Source organism: Cricetulus griseus, chromosome X (assembly GCF_003668045.3).
Source record: "Cricetulus griseus strain 17A/GY chromosome X, alternate assembly CriGri-PICRH-1.0, whole genome shotgun sequence".
Classification (NCBI taxonomy): Eukaryota; Metazoa; Chordata; class Mammalia; order Rodentia; family Cricetidae; genus Cricetulus; species Cricetulus griseus.
This window is the reverse complement of record NC_048604.1, coordinates 54,279,073-54,299,833: the sequence shown is the minus strand read 5'-3', so window position 1 is coordinate 54,299,833 and position 20,761 is coordinate 54,279,073. Positions and strand designations below refer to the sequence as shown.

Below are 20,761 nucleotides of genomic sequence, written 5' to 3'. Positions count from 1 at the left end.
AATTAATGTAACTGTGCAGTCAGTAGATCCATCAGATTTGTCAAGTATGGGATTGTTATAAAAGCCAGTTTGCTTAGTTTTCTTGAAGATACCATGTAGTTCAGAACATAATGTTATATACTTCCTGTAAACTGCAAATAGTCATTACCTTCTTTACTGAGACTTCTACTATATAAATAAATCTCCTTTATTTATAATTAACTGTGCTCATTAGTTTATTTTTTGTAAACGTGAATCAAACTATAATCACCTAGGAAGAGGGGATCTCAGTCAAGCAATTCAGCCAAGCAATTGCCTCTTACAGATTGGCCTGTAGGCAAATCTAAGGGACTTTTATTGATTAACGATTGATGTCACAGGATCCAGCTACTGAGAACAGGAACACTACTGAATAGCTGGTCATGGATTGTAAGAAAGACAGCTGAGTGAGCAAAGGGGAGCAAGCGAGTAAGCAGTTTTGATCTATGGATTCTGCTCCAGGTTCTGCTAGAGTTCTTGCCCTGAATTTCCCCAGTGATGAACTATGATATAGAAGCCTAAAGAAAATAAACCCCTTCCTCCTCAAACTTTCTTTGAGATTGTGGTCTTTATGATGTTCATCACTGCAGTTGAAAGAAAATGAGAACATTTTATCCTACTGGCAGCATTGTAAAATTACAAACAGAAACTAGACTAAGACAGTCCTAAGTTAAATTTTTAGTTTAATTTCAACTCTCCACTCCATCTATTAGGTAGTTCAGTTAGCATTATCTACTACCAAGATCAATTTATCTTCTCTCATGCTTTTCCTCTATATCAAGTACACTTGCCTTTTATCATAGTGATTTTCAAACAAATAACAGGAATATTGACTGGGTTCTAAAGAAATGAATCTTTGAATAGGTTTATTAGTGAAACTATTATCACTTTCATCCTCACTTGTCACAAGCAAAACACAGCTTAATTATGACTTTACAACATTTTAGACATAAAGTGAAAAGACATAAACCAGTGTTTTCCACCTGTGAATTTTCTAGGGAATTTGTAGGCTGTCAGAATAGAATGCTATGGGCATCACTGTTTGGAACTTTTCCTAAGGAGACATAAACAAAGTTTACTCACCTCATATACAGAATTTGTGATGAACCAAAGAAAAAATTATCAATATCCTATTTAATTAACTAATTAGTTTACTATGTTTACTTACAGAGTATGGATAAAGGTTTGCATGGGGGACACAGGGTCAGTGAAATCATCAAATACCCCCCTTTGCTCCTGTCATAGGTGACAACTCATGAAGTCTGCACCTCTGGTGCCCATAGCATGACTTACTGACAGCTTGACAAATTAGACAGTCTCTTCCAGTTAGCTCTGCTGCTGAGAAAGTGTCCTTTCTTCCAAATTCTTTACTGCTCCTATAATAATGTGCTATTTTTAATCAGGTTAGTTTCAGGAATTTCCTAAAACTTTTGAGGCATTTACTTCTTTAGTATCATGAGTCTCCTCTCTCCCACCAAGGATGTTTCATAATACAGGAAATTACTGCAAATGGTTTGTGCATGGATCAGCATCTGACCTTTTATAAAAGAATTCTGATAGCTTCTGGGTTTCATTTTTGAAGAGATAAAACGTGATTTCAGGTTAGCATCAATTGAATATCTCAGCAGAATTATTTCAAGGAAAATGGCATTCATAATCTGTTCCTAGTGAATGTCATTACTTATCATTTAGCTTCAAAGAGATCAAAGTATATATACTTAAAAAACAGAAATATTTAATATGCAATTATTAACTTGTTAACAAAATCAAAGTAAGTAAAACAGATTATTTCAATAAATCTCTATCTGTGCACATATAAAGATAGATCCCTAATCTTTGTTTGTATATTAGATAGATAGATAGAGATAACACTAATTTCTATACTCACACAAATGTTGTTTCAATTATCAGGATTTTGTATGTATGAAACTGTTTAGTACCATTCAAAAATATCAATTAAACTTAATTTTTGAATGCTATCTAGTAATTATAAATATACATTTTATTCTCTCTATTTACACATCAATGGGTATTTTGTAAAGTGAACCAAACCAAAGAAAGATAAGAACATTCCAAGAGTCCACTTAATTAACATATATGAAATATTAAAACATTTGGAGTGTTGAATTATCATTAGGAACTGAGGGTAGAATAAAAGGAAAGTTGTAAACAAGACATAAAATTTCAGTATGCAAGATTAATAATTTTAATATATAAGATTATGCTTAGGTTAACAGTACTGTATTTTAGTATTAAAATTGTATTCTAGTTAATGAATTATATCTCATATGAAGAATTACTATAAAATTACTTCCACAGCAGAAACTAGTAAACTACACTACACATCAAAGTTATTATTATAAAGGCACAATATAGTATTTAGAATTTAGATAATTGTATTGCATATGTTATCTCATTTCAAAACTATATACAGTAAATATATGGAAGTTTAAATCAACAAATATAATGATTTAATGGCACAATAAATACACTTATTTATTTTTATGTGTGAACATTTTGCTTGCCTGCATGTAAGTCCACCACACACACACACACACACACACACACACACATACACACACACACACACACACACACACAGAGAGAGAGAGAGAGAGAGAGAGAGAGAGAGAGAGAGAGAGAGAGAGAGAGAGAATAAACACATGCCAAAAGAGAGTGTTGGATCCAATGGAACTGAATTAAAATTAGCTATGAGATACATTGTGTTTGGTGGGAACAAAACGTGCTCCCATACAAAAACAGCAAGTAATCATAACTACAAAGTAGTCAATCCGGCCTCTTTTAATTTTTTAAAAATGGACAATAATTTTATTTCGAAAATATTGGAAGACCTGAAATATTTGTAGTAACTACTAACTGTTGTCAAAACAACAAAATATTTTTTTGGTTAGAGAAAATCAAATTATAAATGGAATATCTTGGTGCAATGTTCTCTGAGAAAAATACCTATGTAATTTTAAATAGACTAGTAATACTTTTAGAAAACTTAATGTCTGCACAATAAAACTTCTTATTGATTTAAAGTTAAAAATTAGGCTAATTATGCTTACATGTAAACAGGTAAAAGGGCACCATTTGTTTCTTATTTCAATAAAGATCTATAGATCATCATTGCTATCTAAAATAAAAAATGAAACAATAACTGAAATCTCAGAATGTAAACATTGGTTGTTTGCATTATGAGAGTATTTGAGATTTTAATGTGTCACAGAAAATATTCAATCAATGTAAAACCACTTGTAGTTAGCTATATATACTTGTAGAAAGCATTCTTTAGATATTTTTACAAATATAAATAAGTGGATATATATATAACATGTCAAGAAGTTGAAATTGTTGCTCAAGGGTGGAAAGAAAGATAGTTTATCAATGAAGAAGCTGAAGTTTTATGAGCATCTTACTGTATATTGATTTAAAATATCAATATAAATATTGATGACAACGTATCTTGTTAACTATTCATTCAGTTTTGTGTTTCTCATGTTGCATCTATTTTTCACTTCATAGGAACTGTGCATTTTGGTATTATTCACTTTATTGGGCAGATACCAAACTTTAAGACTTATTGAGTTTTAGTACTCTGCTTAATTGTATACAGCTAGAAAAATCATAGAAAGAAATGCATTAAAGTTGTAGATTTTAAGAAGTTCATTTTCCAAATATTGAAACGTAATTTTAATACACTAAAATGAATCCTTTAAACATGTATAATTCTGCATATTTTCATATATTCCAAAAGTTCTGAAATGCTATGTAATTCCAGAATATTTTATAAGAATCTGAATCATGTGAATTCACACCCTAGTTCCACATTCTTTTAGCCATTGTCTACCACTAATCTACATTCTATATCTATAAAAATTTATCTAGCTAGTTAACTAGCATCATAATTTATATGTTCATTTCTTTCTCATCAAGTCTCACTTAACATAAAGTGTTCAAGATGTCTATATAGGATTACTAATTTTTTCCCTTTTAAACGCTGAATCAAATTCCGTTACACAGATATTCCATTTATTTATCTATTCATTACTTGATGGATAAAATTATTTTTACTTTCAACTGATTAACATTTGATTAACATTTCCATGAGCATAAGTGAACAAACTTTGTGCTAACTTTTGTTTTTAGTTATCTTATGCATGTATGTATATATAATAATGTAAAATATATCATATATACTTGCTGTATATGTATCTTGATATATATATATATATATATATATATATATATATATATATATATAGAGAGAGAGAGAGAGAGAGAGAGAGAATTGTTTGGCTATACTTAACCCATTGAAGAATTGAAAACTGTTGTAATGCAATGTAATTTGTAAGACATTAATATTTACAATTTTTTTTGTTATTTTTACAAACTTTTTTCATAAATCAATATTTATTTGCCAAAATATATGGCTGCTTAACCCAGAAACATTTAATTTAAGACAGTTCACAATCTTACTTCCTTTAATGGGATGAGCTACTTCTAGCCAGAGAAACAACAATGACATGGAGATTATCTGAATGATAACATTTGGCAATATTTTAAATTGGAGTAATTTTTAGCCATCATCCTCTAATTCACTAAGAAATCTTTTTCTATGATTTTTCAAATTTTGTTTATACATATACAAGAGTATGAATATACTTATTTTATCTGCAAACAGTATGGACATCAAATGAGATTATAGTTCACTGTATGTGTGGTAATTCCATTGATCCAGTACAGAGACATCTTAAGGCTCATTTATTTTGTAGCATATATATGTAACCCAGTAATTTGGAAGCTTATGAAGGGTAATCAGGAGTTAAGGATTTTTCTCACCTACACATTTTGTTCAGGACATCTAGGTTTATCTGTGGCAGTACTTTAAAATAAAACAGATTTTAAAATGGCCAAAAAAGCAAACGCAAAACCAAACAAAGCAAGTAGACAAACAAAAGTCCTACATAACACTCATAAAATTGGCACAAATTTCATGACAAGACTGAGATTCAAAATTACTATCTTTTTTCTTTTGCTTTTTTTTAATTTTGAGTGTATTGGGTATGATGCCGTACACCATTTATCCCAGCATAAACAAGATCACTGTGATTTCAGAACCAGCCTGGTTATATAGTGATACCCAGGCCAGCCAGGGCTATATTGTCAGATCAAATCTCAAAAACAAAAAATAACATTTTGGAAATAAAACTGATATGAGAGCAATGCTGATCCTCAAACCAACTTCTTAGTGATCTTTAGAAACACATGACAATTTACCAATGTAATTTGCATTACAAGAAATATTAAAGTCCACAATTGAATGAGATATGATGGAGAGATTTCAACAAATATTTTCCCAAATAAGTGACTCATATTCTGATACTGTACCCTCCAGTTTTAGTGGGAAACTTTTAATGTTAAATATACAAAAGAAATAGGACTCAACATATTATGGGCAGGTATATGGGTGATCTAAAAGGCTAATAGTTTTCTTTATCATCATTCTCCACATGGAAAGTGAACTTATCAATGAAACAATTCCATCAGATATTATTGTTTTGTAACATAGGCTACTTCCAGTATCTTCAACTGCAGTCTTCTAATAAGGTGTTTCTTAGCATTGAAAAATAATCGCCTGTATAGGCTTCAGTAGATTCACAAAAGAAGATAATATCTCAATCTGAGTCAATTTTAAAAGTAATTTCATTTTCCTGGCACATTGTACCATTACTGTAAATGGTTAATTTTATGATATGAGTATAATATGATAAGTAAAAGAAATTTAAGTTTTAAATTCAAATTTAGTGCAAATGTTTTTCCTTACTTCATAATAAACTTTGATTGTGTGTGTGTGTGTGTGTGTGTGTGTGTGTGTGTGTGTGTGTGTGTGCAGTTTGTAGGACTTAATTTTCACTTAAAAATTGATAGCAATAGCATTTCATTGTAAATTGAGCCAAACTGTACATACAAATGTTAAAATAAAATCTTCACATGATCACATTCATGAAAGTATTGTTTTAAAAGAATCAACTCTTTTAACCTCCAAATGCTTTTATTTGTTCTTTAAACATTTTAGAACAGACAGCAAAGTTTTTCAATTGTATGTTACATATTATACTAAAGAAAAGTTAAACATCGTCAAGCTGGATAAGGAAAAAACTTTCTTATTTTTGTTAAAAAAATCACTTCATATAATATGAGTTGCTTTTCTCTCTGTTCATATATCTAATGTGCTCATTGAAAAAGTTTTGATGGTATTGCTTTAGAGAACTTCACAGATTCTTTCCACTCTCCCAAGGCAATATATAGTTATATAAAGTATGAGGGTGGTAAATCTTTAAGTAAAAAAAAAGCAGGAAATATTCACTGGTGGAAGTTTCATTTTTCTTATTTTCAAGAGTTAGTACACATTACCTGTACTTTGCTAGAATTTGGATGAGCAGTATAAAAAGATGACTTTTAAATGTGCAGTGTATCTATTCATAAATTAATATAATAAATTACTCCAATTTTAATTTGTGTCACCAGCCCAAATTTTTATCACCTCTCTGACATAAACTATGAAATTCATTGTTACAAATCATAGTTCACTATTGAATTGGTTTTAATTATATAAGATCATGTATATTAAAATGAAGGGTTGACTACAAGGTCAGGCCATTCTTAAATTTTACCCACTTCTCTATGGTATTAGACAGAAACATCGTGTATCAATTACCATCCATATTTTGTTCATTTCCAAAAGTGCTTGAAAACAATTACTAGAACACTTAATTGTTGAATTTACTGAGTTATCAAGATTTTTTAGAGATATAAGCCCATAGCTTTCATAAATTACCAATAGAGTTTATATTTAAAATACAAACATTTACATCATTGATACATGTTACTGTAATTATATTTTCCATAATTGTTATTGAATTAGATATAAAGTTTTATAAAAGAGTCTATGTTCTTTCTTAATTTGCCTGATCCTATAAAATTTGCAATTATTTTAACCTTTGACAGAATGAAATAAGAGCATCTAAAGTTTAAGGCGCTTGGGTTCATGTGGGTTAGAGTCCATGACCATAATGGGGAAGAGTACTGCAGCAGGCAATCAGGCTTGGAGCTGGACCAGTAGCTGAAAGCTTACATCTGATAGGCAGGCAGCAGGCAGAGAGATACAGAGAGTAAGACTATGCCTGGCATGTGCTTTTGAAACCTCAAAGCTTACCCCAATGACATACCTCTCCCACAAAGATATACATCTTTCTATAAATCCTAAACTTTTTCCAAAACAGTTCTGCTAATTGGGTACCAAGTATTAAAATATATCAAATGTATGTTCCTATAGACAATTATCATTCAAACCACAACAATATAATTTTGAAATGACATAAAAGTATAACAGGAAATTATTATTGTAGTGAAAAGGAAAAATTGAGGAAGAGTTAAGAGGAGATAATAAAAAGGGTGAACAAAATAGGAATTGTGAAAGTATCACAATGAAACATTTTAAAAGTATTTTGTGTGGTAAATAAGGAAGAATATCATATTTTTGTTTTAAAAATGTTCAAAATATTCTGAAAAATAATGTGTGTGTGTGTGTGTGTGTGTGTGTGTGTGTGTGTGTGTAAAGAACAACACCTAGTTACATTATCAAAGTCACTATGAGGAAATATCTTTTTCAGGCTTTCTAGTATTTACAAAGACAAATATAATGCAAGTGTAGATGGGCTTGGCTGTTCCTCCTTGGGGGGATTATAGGGTTGAGTTTCTCTTTTCTTATTTCTTTTTCCCATTTTTTTATTTATTTAAATTATTTTACATATCAATCCCACTTCCCTCTCCCTCCCATCCTCCAATGTCTCTCAAAGCTCACCCATCCCACCCCCCATCTACTCCCCAGGGAGAGTAAGGCCTCATCAAAGTCTGTGACATCATTTGGAGCAGTGCTAGGCCCTCCTCCATGCATCTGGGCTGAGAGGGTATCCCTCCATAGGGAATGGGCTCCCAAAAGTCCATTTGTGCAATAGGGATAACTACTGCTTCTACTGTCAGAGGTCCCATAGTTTGCCCAGGCCTCCTAACTGGCACCCACATTCATGAGGGCTTGGTTTGGTCCCTGTTGGTTCCCCAGCTTTATGACTGGGGTCTGTGTGCTCTCATTTTGTCAGGTAAGCTATTGTTTTCTCCAGCATGGTCTTGAGTCCTTTGCTCATCCCTCCTCCCTCTCTACAACTGGATTCGAGAGTCATCGCTCAATGCTTAGCTGTGGGTGTTTGCCTCTGCTTCTGTCAGCTACTGGATGAAAGTTCTAGGGTGGCATATAAGGTAGTCATCAATCTCATTATAGGGGAAGGCCATCTAAGGTAGCCTCTCCACTATTGCTTAGATTTTTAGTTGGGATCGTCCAGGTGATTCTGTGGACATTTCCCTAGTGTCAGATTCCTCTTTAAACCTAGATAGGTTCCCTCTATTAAGATATCTCTTTCCTTGCTCTCCTATATCCTTAAGTTATTTTCATATTCTATACTTTTTTTTTTCCAAGAGCTAACCTTTGGCCTGAAACTTCTAGTGAAACACTGAGTCATTTTTTCTGACACCTGATATATACCCAAGAAATTTTTCTTTGTGGTAATTGGATTTTCATCTTTTTTTTTTCTTTTTAACATTTTTAAAATTTACTTTAGAAGCACTCTTATTTATATATCCATTCCACCAGTCCCTCGCCCTCCCATGCTTCCTACAGACCCCCCCAATCCACCCCACCCACGGATAGTGAGGCCCTCCTCAAGGGGGTCATCAAAGTCTGTCACATCAATTGGGGGCGGGCCCAGGCCTTCCTTTCCTTATGTGGGCTGCAATAGTATCTCCCCATAGGGAATGGGTTCCCTAAGTCCATTTGTGCTCTAGGGATAAAGACTGGCTCCATTGTTAGAGGACCCGTAGACTTCCTTGGTCTACTAGCTGGGCACACAATGATAATATCAAGTTATCAATTTAAAACTTTTTAGAAGTGTTTTTTTTTTTATTTAAACATGACCGTGAGTACCCCTTACATTTGAAGTTTTGGAAAATCTATGCCATTTTACATTAGGTGCCTGAAAGGGAAACAAGAGATAGAAATTCAATAGTCACTTGAGATATTGTGAGCATATATACACTCACACACACTGATTATGTGGTTATCTCTGGAACACAAATATTTAATAATATTCATATATTTATGTTACACATTGTATTAAAAATTTAAATGTTTTCCATATGTACTTGGATATTTTATACAACTTATAAATTTAGTTTTGTATATAGTCTGTTAAGTATAAAACAATAAGAGACACATTCCAGTGAAGTTTAATAAAATTAAGTCGTTTGGAGCCTTATAATTCAAAATAAGCACAGTTAATTCTACTCCCAATTCTTACTGCTTTTCTTTTATAATCTCTGAGGCTTCTCAAGACTTGTACAAACTTTTGTAACATTTTAATTTAAAATCCAGACTTTCTCTGGGTACTACAATACAAGGAACCAGTTAATTATCCAGTAAAGATTAAAGGAGGTGTTCAATACAAAATTCAATTAAATTTCATATGATTGCTTAATATGTTGAAAGCAGTTTCTACAGGCAACCAAAATTAAAATTATGTGCAGATAATACACTATTGTTTTATCTTTCATATCTGGATTTTGTACTAACTCATGAAGTCATTGCTCCATTTTAGTGTGATCTCTTCCCTGTCAACTGATAATGCTATTGCTACAGCCATCTTTTTAAATTTTACTATAGTACTTGCCCTGGTGGTTTTTAATAATTCAGAAGTAAATGTTTAATCATCAGATTATTTCTAATGCACATTTATTATCAGTGTTCATAACTTCTATCAATTTCCCTTATTAAACCACAGTACACTTTAGACATGAAGAGACTCAGTTCTCTAGTATTGAGAATTTTTGCATCAATGTTCATGAGGGATATTAGTCTGTAGTTCTCTTTCTTAGTTGTGTCTTTGTGTGGCTTGGGTTTCAAGGTTATTGAAGCCTCATAAAAATAGTTTGGTAATGACCCTTCTGCTTCTATTGTGTGAAATACTTTGAGGAGAATTGATATTAGCTGTACTCTGAATTTCTGGTAGAATTCTGCACTGAAGCCATCTGGCCTTGGGCTTTTTTTTTGTTGGGAGAATTCTGATGACTGCTTCAATTTCATTAGGGGTTATAGGTCTACTTAAATTGCTTATCTGTTCTTGATTTAATTCTGGTATGTGAAATCTGTCCAGAAAATTGTCCATTTCCTTTAGATTTTCATATTGTGAGGAATATAGGTTTTCAAAGTATGACCTGATGATTCTCTGTATTTCCTCTGTGTCTGTTGTTATATCCCCTTTTCATTTCTGATTTTATTAATTTGCATGTTCATTCTCAGCCATTTGGTAAGTTTGGATAAAGGTTTGTCTATCTTGTTGATTTTCTTAAAGAACCAACTCTTTGTCATATTGATTCTTTGTATTGGTCTCCTAGTTTCCACTTTATTGTTTTCCACCATCAAGTTGATTATTTCCTGGCATCTACTCCTCCAGGGTGTATTGGCTGCTCTTAATTCTCTAGTGTGATTATTCTCCTGTTTCTTCATGTGGGCACTTAGAGCTATGAACTTTCGTCTTAGCACTGCTTTCAAAGTGTCCCATAGGTTTGGGTATGTTGTGTCCACATTCTCATTGAACTCTAGGAAATCTTTAATTTCTTTTTTATTTCTTCCTCGACCCATGAATTGTGCAATTGGGTGTTACTTAATTTCCATGAGTTTGTAGGTTTTCTGTAATTCGTGTTGTTGAATTGTAACTTTAAAGCATGGTGGTCTGATAAGATACAGGGGTTATTTCAATGTTTTTGTACCTGTTGAGGTTTGCTTTGTTGCCAAGTATGTGGTTGACTTTAGAGAAGGTTCCATGTGGTGCTGAGAAGAAGGTAAATTGTTTTGTATTTGGATGGAATGTTCTATAGATATCTGTTAAGTCCAATTGGGCCATAACTTCTGCAAGTTCTTTTGTTTCTTTGTTAATTTTCTGTCTGGTATTCCTCTCCAGTGGTGAGACTGGGGTGTTGATGTCTCCCTCTATAAGTGTGTGTGTGCGGTTTTATTTGTGTTTTGAGGTTATTTTTTTTTCCTAAGGAAAGGAACCACATGAGGCAAATGCACACTTTATTACAGCAGCTGACCTGCAGGGCCCAAACCCAACTTTCAAGCACACTACAGGCACCACTAAAGGCCAGCACAAGAAACCTGCTTCCTGTCCTTTGGACCCTGCTCCTGTGTGTGTGATGCACAGTGAGCTGGCCTCACAGAGGACTCTTAAATATCAGAGAGGTCACTTCTGGGGGATGCACAGGTACTGGACAAAGCTCTCTGGGGCAGCCTGTATCAGGCAGCCTCCTGTGTTTGTGGGGACCTGGGCTCAATATCCAGGCTGCACACAGGGCTGTCATATACCATCTGCGTGTTCACCTTGTTGCCCACCAGCTCTCGGATGTTATTAATGCCATACTTAATCATTGTCGGGCGCTCCAGAGAGAGACCCCAAGCAATAACAGACACATTCTTGGGGAGCCCCATAGGCAGGAGCATCTCAGGGCGGAAGACCTCAGAGCTGCCAACTTCTACCCACTTCTTTAGACTTTGGTGGTAGCTGAACACTTCCATGCTGGGCTGTGTGTAGGGGTTGTAGGCGGGTTTGAAGAGCAACTGGGTGATTCCCAGCTTGGTGAAGAACTCCCTCAGCACACCCATGAGGTGGCCCAGGGTCAGCCCATGGTTAGCTATCACACCCTCAATCTGGTGGAACTCTGCCAGGTGTGTGGCGTCCAGCGTCTCATTCCGGAACACACGATCAATGGAGAAGTACTTGGCTGGTGTGAAGGGCTTCTTCTGAGCTAAGGAATAGAGAGTTCGGGCGCTGGCTGCTGTGCTATGTGTGCGAAGCAGGTTTTTCCGGGCCTCTTCTAGCTTCCAGGTATACTTGTAGCCCTGTGAGCCATAGCTGCCCTGAGAGTGGGTCCATTTCACCCGCTGGACATAGTCCATTGGGAGCTGCAGGGCCTCAGCGGGATCTTTCAGGAAGAATGCATCATGTTGGTCACATGCTGGGTGCTGCTGAGGCTGGAAGAGTCCGTCAACGTTCCAGGAGTTCTCAATAAAGTTGTCCATAGGCATCTCAGTGAACCCCATCTCCAGGAAGATCTGTCGGAACTGGGAGCGGACCTTGAGCAAGGGGTGCAGGTAGGTGTCCCTGAATAGGCAGGCAGACATGGCACTGGAGCAGTAGCTCAGGGTTTACATCATGATGAGGGAGAGCAGGCTTGTTCCTGCCCTGGGCCTTTGAAGCATTTGAACCCAATCCTAATGACATACCTCCTTCAACAAGGCCATCTCTCCTAAACTTTGCTAAACAGTTCCACCAGCTTGGGAGAAAACATTCAAATATATAGGCCTATATATAGGCCTTCTCATTCAAACTACCACCACTACTAAATAAGTATTCATGAACTTGTCATCCGCTGTGATAGAGTTAGAACCAGAAAAACAATGAGCTTTATACACACATGTTCCCTATCTGCATCCAGTCCTTTTAAATCCAATTTTAAATATCACTTCTTCCTCTCATTCTTTAGTAGCTTCCTCTTTAAATCATTTAGTATATATTTCCATTTTATACTTAATACTTATCAGTATTCCATCTCATTACTGTCAGTTTTAATATTCATTCTGTTAGTCTTTCCACTAGATTCTGTGCTCCAAGAAGCTATAAGAAACCAAAAATAGAGTGTCTCATTCAAGGCTTCAAAATAATCTAGGTGCTCAATAAACATGTAATTCTTTTAATCTCTGTTCACTGCACCTTTATGAACAAGAGGAAGAGATGGGTAATTAGCTCATTGAAACAAGGCCACTTACTGTCAAGTTTGAGGTTTCTTGAACTCTTAATTCAAGAAATAGATCAATCGCAGTATGTATTCAAACTTGATATTTTTCTTCTAAGTCTTTTTTATAATAGAAAATTATCTTAAACAATCTAAGCTTCATTTCTTTCATTTATGAATCTAGGAAAAAAGAAGAAAATAACATCACATGGATAAAAATAATAGAGAGCTTTTGCTTCAATAGCACTTAGCATATTGCTTTTCCTTTGAATTTTATATTCAAAATTTCCATATTAAGAATATGAACATTTAAATTAAAAAATTATTAAACATCTTTTATATGTTCACAGCTTTTAGTATATCCATGTATCTTTGAAGAATGTTCACAGTGCCTTAACTCATGGGATGGCTACATTACAGCTAACAACTGGTAGGCAATATATGTATATAAGTATAAGCTTTAACCAATTATTTCCTACTTCCAGTATAGGTACTATCTGAATGTTTGTTTCAGTCATTTTTCCTATCTTTAAATATTATATACGACGTTGCTTTATAAGGGATTTGTGCCTTTTGAGATAATGACTATTATTATATTTCTAATGTTTAAAATCTGCTTCAATTAGGTATTGTTTACATTTTAAAAAGTATAATGGAGAGCCAGTAAAGTGGAAAGATAAATACTTATTTTATTAATTACTAAACATACTGTGGTGGCCTGAATGAAAATGGCCCCAGTAGGGAGTGGAATTATTGGAGGTGTGGCCTTGTTGGAGGAAGTATACCACTCAAGGTGGGTTTTAAGCTTCAGATGTTCAAGCCAGGTTTATTGGCTCACTGTCCCTTCCTGCTGCCTGAAGACTCAGATGTAGAACTCTCAGCTACCTTCAGCACCGTGTCTGTATGCACACCACCATTTTTCCTGCAGTGATTATAAGAGACTAAACTTCTGAACAATAGGTCAGTCCCAATTAAATATTTCCCTTATAAAAGTTACCATGGTTATGCTTTCTCTTCAAAGCAAATAGAGACTCTAAGATACATAATGAAATTAAAAATAAATAACAAATCTACATATTTTAAAAGTTTCATTAGATGTCTTTATTTCTAACATAAAACCTATATTATCTGCTATTGAATGTAAAAGAAAAAACTCTTTTTTTTTATTTTTCGAGACAGGGTTTCTCTGTGTAGCTTTGGAGCCCATTCTGGCACTGGCTCTGGAGACCAGGCTGGCCTTGAACTCACAGGGATCCACCTGCCTCTGCCTCCTGAGTGCTGGGATTAAACGCATACACCACCATGCCAGGCAGAAAAATACTCTTTTAAAGAAGTGTTAAATGATATAAAATTAAATGTTGAGGAACATATTTCTTATATAAGAAATTTAAATATCATGTCCTCTTGGATATTATGTGACAATATACTATACTTCACAACCACACAATTTTGACCAACAACTTGACCACAATAAATTACACAGGAGAATGAAATGTCTGGCCAGAGTCTTGGTTACAAAGATTCTTGGAACGAATTTCAAAACTATTTGTTATCCAAGGAAGTGTTATTATCATAAAGCAAGACATTCATGTGATGAGGTCAGCAAGCAAAAAAGTTATTATGAAGGATGGAACACATAATTGTTAAATATTGACAGAACTTTGCTTTTTCATGTCCATGAGAATCATGTAAAAGAAAAATATACTTTCAGATTCCCATTAACTGTAATAAAATATTTTAAAAATTTAAAATTTAAATTGTGATTAAATTATATAAAATAGGATGAGGGAGTTTGGGATTATTTAATTATTTTGTACTCAATTAAGATGAAGTATGAACACATTAACTTATTATTTTTAATGATAATTCCACAGGTTATATGAGCTAACTGAGGAAATTAAATTTATGTAGAAACTAATTTTTCATATAAGTAGAAGAAATAACCATTTAAATTCACTTTCAGCTGTAACCTTTAATGGGTAAAAATAAGAGATAGGGAAATATAATAAAAAGGTAAAAAATTTCTTGAATTATTAGCACTCTAATAATAAAACACTTTTAAAGAGTTATTTTGAGGTAGAAAATATACAGAAAATGAGAAAATTTTCTGAATTATTAGCACTCTAACAATAAAACACTACTAAAGACTTATTTTTATATACTAAAAAGTAAAAGTAATATTTGTGGCCTTGAGTTAAATAGGAGAAATTCTATATGTTTCTGTGTATGAAATGATGTATCTAGATCCACTTATGGAACATAAGAAGCTCTTAAGTTCAAGAGGAATGCTTATTAGAAGGGACATTCCTGTTGCATAGACTAAATATCTGAAATGCTGAAGATAGATCATAAGTACTTTGGCACCAAAAGGTAGGCTGGAATCCTTGTGACATTAAAAACATGGCCTAAAATTTTATTTGTCCCTTTTTTTCTGATAGCATGGCTATAGTTCCTGTTTTGTTACAGGGTTACTGTAGAATACAGATTTGATAAGTTTCTTAGGGTTTCTATTGCTGCATTGAAAACACTATGACAATAAGGAACACTGGGAAGGAAGAGATAGTTGGCTTAAACTTTGAAATTGCTGCTCATAGTCTAAGGAAGTCAAGACAGGAATTCATAAAAGACAGGAACCTAGAGACAAAAGCTGACACAGAGGGTATCAAGTGATGTTGCTTACTGGATTTATCCAATAGTTTGCTCAGCCTGCTTTTATTAGAACCCAGTATCACCAGAGCAGGAATGAAACCACCCACAATGGGCTGTGCCCTCCACAATCAATAACTAAGTATTAGAAAATATTTTGTAGCCAGGACTTATGGAGGCATTTCCTAAATTAAGTTTCCCTCCTTTCTGTTACGATAAATCTTTCTGCCAAAAGCCGCCTGAGCCCCACCGCCACGTGTGAGCTTTGCACCAGCTGCCCACCTGAGTTAGGACCCAAATGAATACACAGAAAATTGTATTAGGTTCAAAGCTGCTTGGCCAATGACTAGGATTCTCATCTGCTAGCTCAGTCTTAATTATCATAAATCTATATATGTTATAAGACTTATCGGACGCCTTATTGACATCCCTCCTTGCAGGTGGCTCACATCCTGCCGCTGGAGGAAGCAACGGGAAAAAAGGGAACCTTCCTGTTTCTCCTTTGCTTAAATATGAGTCTACTTCCTATGTCACTTCCTGCCTGGATCATCATTTATCTACTACATTTCCCAGAATCCTCTTTGACTCCTAGTCCTGTCTAACTTGCTGTTTCATTGACCAAACAGAACTTTATTAAACAATCAATAAGATAAACATACACAGAAGTACTTCCCCCATCATCTCCTCTTTTCTGTCTAAAGAAAAAGGATAACATATTTTATAATAACTGAAGAAAACTATAACCATAACTATCTTTCTTCAGCTCTATCAAAGACCACAGAAGGATAATATATAAACTCTAGAATTGACAGAGATATCTCACTACCTGGACAGTCACCCAAAGTTCATCTGTAACATTGGGGCATCCATCTTCAGCCTATAGGCCACAGTGTGTCTAGCATACTTCTCCATTTCAACAGGAACCCTTCAGTACTGTCTTGTTTTGTAAGTTCAGCAGTCAATTTCTTGTGGGTCCTGTATGTCCAGTTTAAACAGCAACAAACAGTCCAGGCAAGAGTAGTTTCTTGCCCAAATGGCTAATCTTGCCATGTTGAAAGCAAACTCCATAACGAATTTCTTCAATGCCCATCCTCCTTTCTGACATAATTGCTGTGCCAGGAGCAGTTGTGTCTCACTACCAAGAAAAACACTAAGCCATTTAAATGCCATATTTCTGTAGGTCTCTGAAAGGTTTGAAGAATACCTAACCATCTCAAATACATCTCTGTATATCTAGAAAACCTAACTAATCTAATTATAAGTTCTGACTATCATAGGTGACTATATAACCTATACTTAAATATGCATATCATTTTTAAAGATCTGTATAAACACAATACCTAAACAAGAGGAGACATATACATATCACAAAATTGACCTTAAAGTAGTATCAATAAATGAAAATCTATACCAATGCAAAGTATTCATTACTATACCCTATTCCCCCCCATTTTTTATTTAAAACTGCTTCCTGCTGATTAGGAGTGATGTTCATATACCATAGGGATCATGATAAAACATGGAAACCTGACCAAGTCCTTGTTTTTGTAGTCTGTAAGGGTGTATCGTCTCAGCTTCAGGAGGTCTTGCCTGATCAAACCATATTAGTCTGGAAGGAATCCATAGCTTTTTATTTTCTGTGGAAATACAAGCAAAATCTTTATTTCTAAGTAGCCTGTCCTTAAACTTAAATTTTGAAGTTAGAGCATTTTTAAAATATATAAATTGGATTAACTTAGCAGCATTTATAATCAAATGTATTTTAGCAGCAGTAAGTCTTTCCTTGGTAATCAAACAATTTAGAGGCAACAATATGGCGTATAGCATCCAGATTCTCTGTGTATTTTCCATCTTTATGTGTCTTTTTATTACTTTTTTCCCCCTAGACAGTGTTTCTCTGTGGAAATCTGCCTGCTTCTGCTTCGTTCAGCAAATCCTACTGGCATGTGCCACCACAACCGGCTACTCTATTTCCTCCTATTATTTTTTGTCTCTCACAAGCCTACATATATTTTTAAACATAGTGTAAACCTTTAGTGGTTTTTCTTTATCTGGATCTGTCTTTATCATCTCGGGAGTGCTGAGTCCAACGCCCAAGAACACTGCAACGGCTCGCCAATATGAAAGCTGCTCCGATGCTGGTCAGTGGCCCGACAGGGCAGGCTGTGGTGATAGGTTTCCCTCTTTGTCTGGGAATTTTGGGGCATGGGGTCATCCCAATTCTGACACCATTCTGTTATGCTAAATCCTTCTGCCAAAGCAGCCTATATATGTTATAAGACTTATCTTATCAGACGCCTTACTGGCATCCCTCCTTGCGGGGGCTCACATCCTGCCGCTGCAAGAGGTGAACGGGAAAAAAAGGGACCCTTATTAAACAATCAATAAAATGAACATACACAGAAGTACTTCCCCCATCACCTTTCAGACAAATCTAGTTCATTTTTCAATTTGACATAGACAAGAAATCACAACAAATGTGCGCAGCATTGATTCCAGCAGTCAGGAGGCAGAGGCAGACTGATTTCTATGAGTAGGAGGCCAGCCTATTCTACAAAGCAAGTACCAGGACAGGCTCCAAAGCTACACAGAGAAATCCTTTCTCTAACCACACACACACACACACACACACACACACACACACACACGCTGCAAGCCTTTGTGAAAACCTATTTAGAAAACATTCTTCGTTAAGATATTACACAGATGTATTGTTGCAAAATATTTGTTAATCTATGTAAAGATGTGTTACAATTGTTTAACTATGTAAGTATGTATTGCTGTTTTAACTTAGTGGCTTAAGGTACCTGATTGGTCTAATAAAAAGATGAATGTCCAATAGAGAGGGGAGATTGTAGGTGGGACTTCAAGGTTCAGAGAATAAGTGGAAAGAATAATTAGTCTCTAGGGAGAAAGAAAAAAAGACACCAGGGATATTTTAGGGTACAGTTAGCCAGCCAGACATGGAAGAAGCAGGAAAGTAGGACATACAGAATAAAAGAAAGGTAAAAATGCATGAGGATAAATATAGATGAAAAGAAACAGGTCAAATTAATTTAAATAAACTAGTGCAAGAAACTTATGCTAAGGCTGAGCATTTATAATTAATAATAAACTTCCTTGTCTTTATTTGGGAGATAGTTGGTGTCTCAGCTACAGTGTGTGTGTGTGTGTGTGTGTGTGTGTGTGTGTGTGTGTGTGTAATATTTGGTCTATGTCTTATCATTTCTCTTGCTCTGAAAAGATTGTCAAAGCAATTGACTATTGTCAAAGCAACACTTATAAAATATTTATTTGGTGCTGGCTTACAGATCAGAGGTTTAGTCCATTATCCTCATGGGAGAAGCATGGACGCAGGCAGGCTCACAAGGTGCTAAAACATAACTGGAAGTTCTACATTTTGATCCATAGGCAGCAGGATGAGACTGACAGACTAGGCCTGGCTTGAACATCTGAAACTTTAAAGAGTGACCCCATAGTACCATATTTCCGCTAAAAGGTTACACCTAATCCAACAAGGCTATACCTCCTAATAGATCCACTGCTTCTGGTCCTATGGAGGCTATTTTTATGTAAATCATTACATTTTCCTCCCTTACTCATTGACTTGTAGCCATGTCATAGTGCAAATTGCATTTACTCCAACTCCAACTTCAAAAGTCTCCATAGTCTATTACATTATCAACATTGTTACGATAAATCTTTCCACCAAAAGCTGCCTGAGCCCCACCACCACGTGTGAGCTCTACGCCAGCCGCCCGCCGGAGTTAGGCCCAAATGAATACACAGAAACTTGTATTAGGTTCAAAGCTGCTTGGCCAATGACTAGGATTCCTCATCTGTTAGCTCAGTCTTAACTATCATAAATCTATATATGTTATAAGACTTATCTTATTGGACGCCTTATTGGCGTCCCTCCTTGCTGGTGGATCACATCGTGCCGCTGGAGCAGGAGACAAGGGGAAAAAAGAGAGACGCTTCTGCTTCTTTAAATCTGAGTCCCCTTGCTATATCAATTCCTGCCTGGATCATCATTTATCTACTACATTTCCCAGAATCCTCTTTGACTCATAGCCCTGCCTAACTTGCCATTTCATTGGCCAAACAGTATTTTATTTAACAATCAATGAGATAAACATACACAGAAGTACTTCCCCCATCATCTCCTCTTTTCTGTCTAAAATAAAAGGATAACTTATCTTTTATAAAAACTGAAGAAAACTATAACGATAACTATCTGTCCTTAACTCTATCAAAGACCATAGAAGGATAATATATAAACTCTAGAATTGACAGAGACATCCGCTACCTGGACAGTCACCCAATGCTCCTCTGTAACGTTGGGGCATCCATCTTTAGCCCATAGGCCACAGTGTGTCTGGCATACTTCTCCATTTTAACAGGAACCCTTCAGTACTGTCTTGTTTTGTAAGTTTAGCAGTCACTTTTTTGTGGGTTCTGTATGTCCAGTTTATAACAAGTTTCTTTAATGCCCATCCTCCTTTCTGACATAATTGGTGTGTCAGGAGTAGTAGTGTCTCATTGCCAAGAAAAACCCTAAACCATTTAAATGTCATATTTCTGTAGGTCTTTGAAAGGTTTGAAGAATACCTAACTATCTCAAATACATGTCTGTAAATCTAGAAAACCTATCTAACCTAATTATAAGTTCTGACGGTTATAGGTAAAAGATCTGTATAAACATAATATCTAAATAAGAGGAGATATATTCGTATCACAAAATTGACCTTAAAGTTGTATCAATAAATGTAAATCTATACCAATGTAAAGTATTTATTTCTATATCCTATTCCCCTTTTTTTTCTTTAAAAAGAGATTAGCTATGCTCATTTTCATTATAACTAACCTCATTTAAATGAAAATATATTTATAAACAATATTTGGGAATATGGGAGTCGTTCTTTCTTAACTGCTTCCTGTTGATTTGGGGTGATGTTCATATACCATAGGGATCATGATAAAACATAGAAACCTGACCTAGTCCTTGTTTTTGTAGTCTGTAAGGCTGTATCATCTCAGCTTCAGGGGGTCTTCCTTGATCAAACCATATTAGTCTGGAAGGAATCAACAGCTTTTGATTTTCTGTGGAAATATAAGTAAAACCTTTATTTCTAAGTAGCCTGTGCTTAGACTTAAATTTTGAAGTCAAAGCATTTTTGAAATGTATAAG

The 20,761-nt window shown here is 34.9% G+C and overlaps 1 protein-coding gene across 1 annotated transcript; it reads right to left on the bottom strand.

Moving 5' to 3' along the window:
- Positions 1–11,428: 11,428 nt before the first annotated feature.
- Positions 11,429–12,313, bottom strand: LOC100763173 (phenylalanine--tRNA ligase alpha subunit-like). The gene has a single exon (XM_035449720.1). It carries the CDS (start codon positions 12,311–12,313, stop codon positions 11,429–11,431), a length of 885 nt encoding a protein of 294 aa, XP_035305611.1.
- Between the last annotated feature and the right edge of the window lie 8,448 nt (positions 12,314–20,761).

Bases quoted from the DNA above. Each gene is read 5' to 3' on its own strand.
- LOC100763173 (XM_035449720.1), bottom strand. From the start codon at position 12,313: ATGTCTGCCTGCCTATTCAGGGACACCTACCTGCACCCCTTGCTCAAG.